Here is an 8,650-nt window from a genome sequence, read left to right on the forward strand (position 1 = left end):
GTGATATCATGCAAGAAACTAAGGTCCTCAGTCCAGCAGCACACAAGGATCTGAATGCTTACCACTAACCACATTAGCTTCAAAGTGGATTCATCCCCAGTCAGGCCTCAGATGAGACCGTAGTGCTAGCCAGGACCTCGATTACAACTTCATAAGGCTCAGAAATGGAAGATGCAGCTAGAAAATGCCTGGATTCCTGACCCACAGAAGCTGTGGGATAATAAATGCATAGTGTTTTAAATTGCTAAGCTTATGGTAATTTTTAACACAATAGATAATTAGTAACAATCCCAACGCGGGACTTCAGGCATGATTGCGTTTTCCAGGCAAGGAATTTTACTTTTATTCTTTGAATACTAGGGAATCACTCAGGGGCTCCAAGCAGGCTTGTGACGTGATGGAAATGGTGTGTGGACATGACAACAACGGCTCAGACAAGAAAGAGATGAGTAGAATAGTGGCAGTAAAAACGGGAAATGATTTCTCTCTTTATTGAGTACACACAACCCCTCAGGAACCACTTCCCAATTAATCTTCACAAACAATCCTTTGAGGTAGTTGTGATTATCTCTACTTCACAAATGAGGAAACTGAGGCACAGAGCTGGGAAGTAGCTTTCCCTAGGACACGCAGCTAGTAATTAAAAGAACCAGAGTGTTAACCCAGATGTTTACCTCCAAAGCTAACGCTCTTAACCAGTGACCATTGATTGTATTCAACACATTCTAGTCTTGTCTGTAACACGCATGAGTGGGAAGGAGTGGACTATGGAAAGAAGAGTTTGGTCTCTGCTACAGACTCATCTACGCAACCCACCAGTTACCTAGAAAACTCTACCCTTCTTCACCCAATCCAGGATGATTTACTGTCAAGCAAAATTTCTGGTAAAACTTTGATACCAAATTATAGGAATAATATTATTCTCAATTTCTTCTGGAAACAACTCACGATCCCCAAAAGGGCTCAGTCTCAGAACATTTTTTAAATTATACTGATATAGGAACTTTGAAGATATCTGCTCTATTTATCACTACCATACTGTAAGTGTCATACTTTAAATCGCAAGACAAACAAATGCATGATGTTGCCTTGAATTTTGCCCACTAAGGACATACTGTTCCTTCCCAAGCTGGTCTTTTTTCCAGAGCTCTAGGGACCTAAACTAGCTTTTTGTTAATTTCTTGGCTCAATATTCCCGTACCATGCTAGTAGTGGAAATCCCATTTCCACACCTATTAAATAACCCACAGGTGAAACCTGAGTCTGATCAAGTCTCTAGATCAGGACTCTGCCCACCATCTGTTTTTGTAAATAAAGTTTTATTGGAACATAGTCACGCTCATTTATGTGTCATCTATGGCTGCTTTTGCACTACAATGGCAGAGTTGAACAGAGGCCATGGGGCCCACAAAGCCTGAAATATTTACTATCTGGCCTTTTTCAGAAAAAGTGTTCTAACCTCTGCCCTAGATCTAGACATTTACAGGAAATATAGGGGACAAAAGAGCATGTTAAGCAACATTTACGGGGCATGATCGGCAAATCCAGAATAGTGGGAATTTCTATAGAACCAGAAATTTAATTCTTCAGCAAATAAATTGTTAAAAAAGTGAGGGAGGAATTCTGTAGACTAAAAGAGAACTAAAGAACATCCTTCAAAATGATTGGAAGGAGAGGACCCGGTTAGATCTTGATTCACACAAAAGAGCTGAAATTTTTAAAAAAATGAGATGGTAGGGTGCATTTGAATACTGATAGATATTTGACAAAACTGAGGAGTTCTCATCAAGTGGTTGGTAGTGTTACTGAGGTTCTTTTAAAAATTCTTACTTTGAGAGCTACAAGGTGAAATATTTATGCATCCAACCAGATCATGTTTTGGATTTCTTTCAAAATAATCCAATAAATGAGGGGTTGAGTAGAAAAATAAAACAAGATTGGCCAAAGTGTTAATAATTTGTAAAATCAGGTGATGGGTACGAGGAGATTCAATAGACCAGTCTCTCTTCTTTTATACATGTTTGAACATTTTTATGATGAAAAGTAAAGAAAAACCATACCATGGAATACTATTTGGCAACAGAAAGGAAGGAAGGAACGCTACGTGCCACAACATGCGAAGTGAAAGCAGCCAGACACGAGAGACCACATTTCCTATGAGTCCATTGATATGAAATGTTCAAAGGAGGCAAATCTTTAGAGACAGAAAGTAGATTAGTGGTTGCCTGGGGCTGGGGGCTGGGAGGAAGGGCGATGACTAACGGACATGTGGTTTCTTGCTGGAGAGACGAAAATGTTCTGCAGTTAGATGCTGGCGAAAGTTGTATAGTTCTGTAAATATACTAAAAAGCATCGAATCGTATACTTTCAATTGGTGGATTTTACGGTGCATAAATTGTATTTCAATAAAGCTGTCGTTAAAAGCTCTCTAGAGTAAAAGGAAAGGACAAAACCCGTACCTTATTCCCTAGGTCCTATCACTAAGTCTGAAACACCCACAAAACTGCTCTAAACCGAAGGAGTTAGCCAAAATTTATTCACTGCTCTTTTAGCCAGTTACCCGGCACACGCGCAGAAGCAGAAGCCATTCCTCACCACCAGACTGCCCTCCCTGCATGTAGCTGGTGGCCACCTGCTTCCTCTCTGCGTTTTAATATTTTCACTTTCCTTTAAAAGGTCCATGCTTTCTGCGGTTTGGCCACACTTCGTGATTTATGCCCTCTCCTCTCTGGCCTTTGCTCTAATCAACAGCTGCAATTCAAAAGTAATAACACTCAGTGATCCAGACATGATTTCGACAAACATCGCTACATCTCATTCTGGAACATGGCTTCTCAGCAAAGGGCACTCAGCAGGACTGTTACATGTCTCTTTGGCAAGTACAACTCCCGCACTCGTAGCAACGATATCGTGTCGTTCTCCCAAGCTCACGGGCATCGAGCCCTATTCTGGTGGTTTGGGGTATGAACTAAGGCTTCACAACGACCCTACAAGGCAAATATGAGTGGGATGTTCTTTTTCACAGGTCAGATAATGAAGGCACAGAGAGGTTAATTCAGCAGCTTAAGCTCACCCAGCTGGAAAGTGGTGGAGCCAGGATCTGAACCTCGCCAGTCTGGATCCGGAGCTCTTAGGCACGATGCTGGTAAGTAACACCTTCACCAGCACCTACGGGCCCAATCAGCGGAGCATGAAAACAAACGAACAGTACACAATAGTCACCTCCAACAGAGATCAAATAAAAAGTGAGGCCAGAGCAACAATAAAGAGATGAAGAGAGGTAAGACCAAAATATGAGCCAAGAAACAGATGATCTCCTATGACCACATCAGGCTGTCAAAATCTCCAGGATTTCTTTGAGCTTTAGAAAAATGGAAAAGCTTCTCTTTGGGAATTTCAAATGAGGCAGTAGGTCTCGGGTTTCATCTGTCCCATGAATGGCAGTAATTTAAACACGCGACCTACTAACCATTTGAAAAAAAAAAAATAAGCTTCTGAACTACATTTTTGAAGGAATGTATCGCTATACAAGTGTCAGAAAATCTTTTTTTTTTTTAAGTGTCACAAAATCTTTTCTCAAATAATGTCGCTCGACTTCTAGGAAAGACGTGTAAGGATACTGCTTCGGGACCTGTGAGAGAAGAAATTCCTGAGTCCTTGCACTTGTCAAAGCATCTTGCTTTCCCAGAGCATTCTGAGATTTGTCAGAATTGGTTTAGTTATGGTTTTTCTGGGAGGGCTCTGGATGGATTCTGTGACCTTTGGAAGTCCCTCAGAGCTCCACGACAATGAAGGAAGGAATTCCCAATTCCAGCCTCTGGACCCATGGTTAGTTTAATTACTAGCTAGCTTTTTCACTAAGCCTCCACTTGCATTTTGCAGTTAATCTATCATTTTAGAGAGTCTTTAGATACTCCTGTTGACACTGTAGGCTTGGGAAAATTATTAACTCAATAACTTATGGCATTTCCATGAAATGCTTTGAAACCCTGATTATGATGAGAATTATGGTAGCAGCTTCATAAAGCATGTTCACTGGTTTCCAAGAATCTGGACCGAGACCAGTGAATTATTTTGTAACCATTTTCAAATGAGCCCCAAGGTCATTTAAGTTTAGGCATCTGGGACTCCAGAATCCAAAAGATCGAGGCAAACATCCAACTTCACAACTCAGAGCATTTCTTTGATTTCCCTTTTCAGTTGCATGGGCAGTAATCTAATCTTTAAGAAGCAGCAAACACCCCTATGTAACCATGAGAACTCACCATTTTTTGGACATTCTCGTCTGTGATGTTGGTGTTATAATTCCAGGAAGCAAGTGAACTTTGATAAGACAGCTCTTCGGCTTCATGGTTAAACTTCTCCAAAAATGTCTTGGCCAGTTCTTCAGTGGTGGATTGAGCAGCAGTTAAAGCAGCAAAGCTGAGAAGGAGCCAGAAAGAGCCTGACATCTTTCCCTATGCACCAAGATTCCATCTACTGAACAACTTTCCCTAGAGTAAAACCTCTTCATGAGTTTTTCTTGCTCATCAGCCTTTGAACTTGGGTTGGGCACTGAGCAGGGAAGATGAAAAAAAAAAAAAAAAAAAAGAAAAGAAGAAGAAGAAGAAGAAGAAGAAGAAGAAGAAGAAGAAGAAACAGTAAACAGTCTGCTGAACCAATATAAAGTTCATCCTGGAGAGGACAGATATGTAAACAGATTTTAGAATGATTTTTTAAAGTAAATCAAATAAACAAATGTTATTCATTAATCCTAGAGAATCATATCCCTCCTAGTATTTTATGGCCAGATCAGAACTTGCACATTTGGTTAATATGTTCCTAAAAAGCTGTTAAAGATACACTGAAGGTGTTATAATTTTACAGGGACCAAAGAAGGCTAGAATTAGGGATCATGGGGGGTAATGTTGGTACTTATATGTTTTCCAGACAATTCCATTAAAAGTTAGTTATCTCTCCTTTCTTTTCATGTCAAGCTCTATTCACAGAAAGTCTCTACTAGGGTAACATTTTCCCTTCCTAAATAAACTACTTTGCCCTTGTCTTTTTGGAATTCTTTTTTTTCCTGATTTTAATTTTAATTTCCATGGCCATTTTTAAAAGTACGAGACTAGGGGCATCTGGGTGGCTCAGTTGGTTGAGCACCCAACTTTGGATCAGGTCATGATCTCCCAACTCGTGAGTTCGAGCCCCGCATCGGGCTCGCTGCTGTCAGCACAGAGCCGGCTTTGGATCTGCTGTCTCCCTCTCTCTCTGCCCCTTCCTCGCTCACACGCACTCTCTCTCAAAGATAAATAACCCTTTAAAAAATAAAAATAAAAGTATAAGACTACCCTCCACTCCGCAGGTTAACATTCCTGATCCGGCTCACTTTCTATCTCTCAGATGACCATGTTAACCACCTATTGTATGGCTGACTTCATTGTATGCCTCCTCCCCTTTCACTTACCTGTTCTAAAGTCAGTCAAGGACCCAGGGAAATAAAAATGACTCTGCATGGTATGAAATTCAAAGAGTGTCCATGTCCGTGGTCATCCAAAACCATGGGATCATGGCAACAGAGAATCCAGAGGGACTCCAGTGGTTATCCTGTAGAATCTCCAGAGCTGGATCAATGTCCTCATTCCCAGAGAGCGGGTATGTCAGAGATAAAGAGAGGAGCCACTGTAAATGGCAGGGCTCCTGGGCCGGCTCGACTGTGATTATGAAACCTTCACGCAGGGAAAATATTTCTTCACCCAGAAAAACAAGTCTTCCAGGTCCAGGTGACCTGGCAGTAACCAAGCCTTTAAAAAAAGTTTTCACTACTTTCCCTTATTCCAAAGTTGTACGTATTATTATAGGACAGGGAAAAATAATTGTAAGTAACTGCTCAAAGTGCTTTGCATTATTATAGTTCGTTGAAGCGTTACAACAAATCTAGAGGTGAATAATTTTTATCAATGTTGCACAGATTATGAAACTGAGGCTCAGAGAACTTAAATAAATTACCACACCTCATTCAGCCAGGAATGCCATTTGATTCTAGAGTACAGACCCCTTTCCACTTTCCGTGAAGATGACAGATTTCGTTTTGCCACATCAAAAAGAGGTGGATTCAAGGCGCCTGGGTGGCTCAGTCAGTTAAGTGTCTGAATCTTGATTTCGGCTCAGGTCACGATCTGAAGAATTTATGAGATCAAGCCCCATGCGGGCTTGCCCCCAAGCAGAGCCTGCTTGAGATTCTCTCTCTCTCTCTCTCTCTCTCTCTCTCTCTCTCTCTCTCTCTCCCTCTCTCTCTCTGTCCTTCCCCACTCTCTCTCTTTCAAAATTAATAAAGAAACATTAAAAAAAAAGAGGTAGATTCTTCCTATCCTTAATGTAAATCAAAACACGTGATCCTTCTAAGAAATAAGTTAGTTGACAAATTTAAGCAATTATGATAAATGTTAAATGAAAGTAGGGGAGAAATCAGTGAAGTTTCATCACAGCGCTTCCCACATTCGAGGAAGCTGAGATCCACTCACTTCACACAGCATTAGGAGAAAAACCAGTTCCGAGAAAGGGGAGCAGCACGTGAGGCTTTGAACAAAGAGTTGGAATGTTACTTTAATAAAAGCTGAAACAAAACTCCACTCAGGTCACTTCCTGAATGAAGCTGTTAGCTTTAGAAAAAAAAAAATGGAAGCTGTCCAACTTCAATTCACTGAGGCAGAAAATAAGATTAACGTGATCGAACTGAAATGGAGAAAGCAGGATATGGAATCTGAGAGCTAAAAATAGATGGACAAGGAGACTGAGATCACACCGAGGCAAGAACACCCTGGAAGCCAAGAAACTTTGAAAAGTCAGAAATAGAAGGCTTGCCACAATAATTCTGTAGAACTAGCTCGTCACGGCCAGCTGCAGGCAGAGACTGCGTTCTGAGAATTTGTGCTCCCCTCCAATGAGATGCTGCTGCTGTTCTGCCGACTACCCAGCAGTGTTCTCCCCAAGCCCACGCTGAGAATGGAAGGACTCCACTAAAGATCCAGGGTACAGGACCCAGAAAGGCAATGGGCCCAAAGGAATGGATTGCCTTTGAGACAGAACAGAGAACCAGAAAAATTAAGAAAACTGGACATGTAGGAAACCTGTTCTACTTTTCAAAAGGGTTGGAGTGTGAATTTCCTAAGTGGTAGAGGGAAGAGTTTGATCTTGGCACCTGACAAAACTATAAAATGTGACTTTTAGGCTATGGTTTCCTCTTGGAAAATATATAGATCTCTGGTCCTAAATACATATCTAGGGATTCGTGAGGAACAAGTCACATGCTAACTGCCTCATTTCCTTTCTGCTAAAACAATATAATAGTAAAAGAAAATACAAACATACAATGTATCTTCTATTGCGATAAGGGATTTAACAAAATGTAAGGTTATACAACTAGATTTTAATGTCCCCCAAACAACCACGTGACTCCGGTTGAGCAGTCCTTGATTAATGACGGTTCATGTCCAAAACGATAAGAATCTTGATTCAACAATTAGTTACTGGATATATACTAATGAATAAGACAGGAAAAGTTCCTGTGGATATCATCTTACATGATGTGCAGTAGAGCGAAGAAACAAATAGCTGATGATAAATGCTATGACTTTACAACAAGCAGGAAAGGAGGGTGGTGAGCCCAATCCCTTGGGGTGGGGATGAGAGGGTGATCTCTGAGCAAAGACCTGAAGGAACGGATGAAAGCCATGTGGATATTCGGGAAAGACTGTCCCAAGGGGAGGGGCAGCAGGTGCAAAGGGTGTAGGCGGATCTCAAGAACATCGGAGACCTTTGTGTCTGGAGCCCAATGCATACAGGAAAGTGGCAGGAGGTGAAGATGGAGAGGAAGCTCAGGGCCCCACCAGGAGGGCTGGACACATGATTATAGAACTTTGGGTTTTATTCTGAGTAACGTGGGAAGACATTGGAGGGCTTCAGGCAGAGAAGTGATTCACTCTCACTACTGAGTAGAGAAGAGACACCAAAGGGGTAAGGTTGGAAGCAGGGAGACCAGCCAGGGGACTACCGCAGCAGCCCAGACAACCTGGTTGAATAAAAACCTAATAGGAGCTGTAAATCCAATTTGACTGCCCAAGAAAAGGAAAATTCATCTTAGACTATTTAAGACTTTGTGAATAGAAGTATTAGATGCAAAATAATTTAGAGAATCAAGCTCATTGCGGAGGAACACAAGTTTAGAGAGTCACAGGAGAGGATCCAGAGAAAAACAAACAGAAGAGTAGATGGTCTAAAATAATATAATTTGAAGCACAGTTCAGACACAGAGGAGAAGACAGGTAGCATAACGGATTCACTTTGCCACTTGTTAGCTGTGTGACTTTAAACAGGCCATAGTCTCCCCACACCTCGTTTCCTTATTTCAAAGCCAATGACAATATTATATGCATCTCATAGGAAATCGTAAGTATTATATGAGTTAATACATGAGAACACAGAAAAGAATTCTGGGAACCTAGTAATAAAATCCACCCCAAATGAGAGGAGTTGTGTGATAATTCGGTCACTTTGAGAAGTAAGGGAAATGGGAGAATTGTCCATAGTCCAAGTTTTATCTATAGGAAACCCATCATATTCTAAGAATGAGTAGGCCCACATAAGCAAAATGAAAATGTACTGCGTT

General features: G+C 41.2%; 1 protein-coding gene across 5 annotated transcripts in view; it reads right to left on the reverse strand.

Moving 5' to 3' along the window:
* Positions 1-5,694, reverse strand: part of ACE2 (angiotensin converting enzyme 2) — a 43,255-nt gene extending 37,561 nt beyond the window's left edge. For 2 of the 5 annotated variants that reach the window (XM_045050305.1, XM_045050304.1), the window contains exons 1-2: positions 5,450-5,693; positions 4,266-4,554 (exon numbers count right to left, since the gene is read on the reverse strand). In XM_045050305.1, coding sequence (XP_044906240.1) covers positions 4,266-4,451 — 186 coding nt within the window. In that variant the 5' untranslated portion in view covers positions 4,452-4,554; positions 5,450-5,693. 5 annotated transcript variants of the gene reach the window in all.
* Between the last annotated feature and the right edge of the window lie 2,956 nt (positions 5,695-8,650).

Source organism: Felis catus, chromosome X (assembly GCF_018350175.1).
Source record: "Felis catus isolate Fca126 chromosome X, F.catus_Fca126_mat1.0, whole genome shotgun sequence".
In the NCBI taxonomy this organism is placed as follows: Eukaryota; Metazoa; Chordata; class Mammalia; order Carnivora; family Felidae; genus Felis; species Felis catus.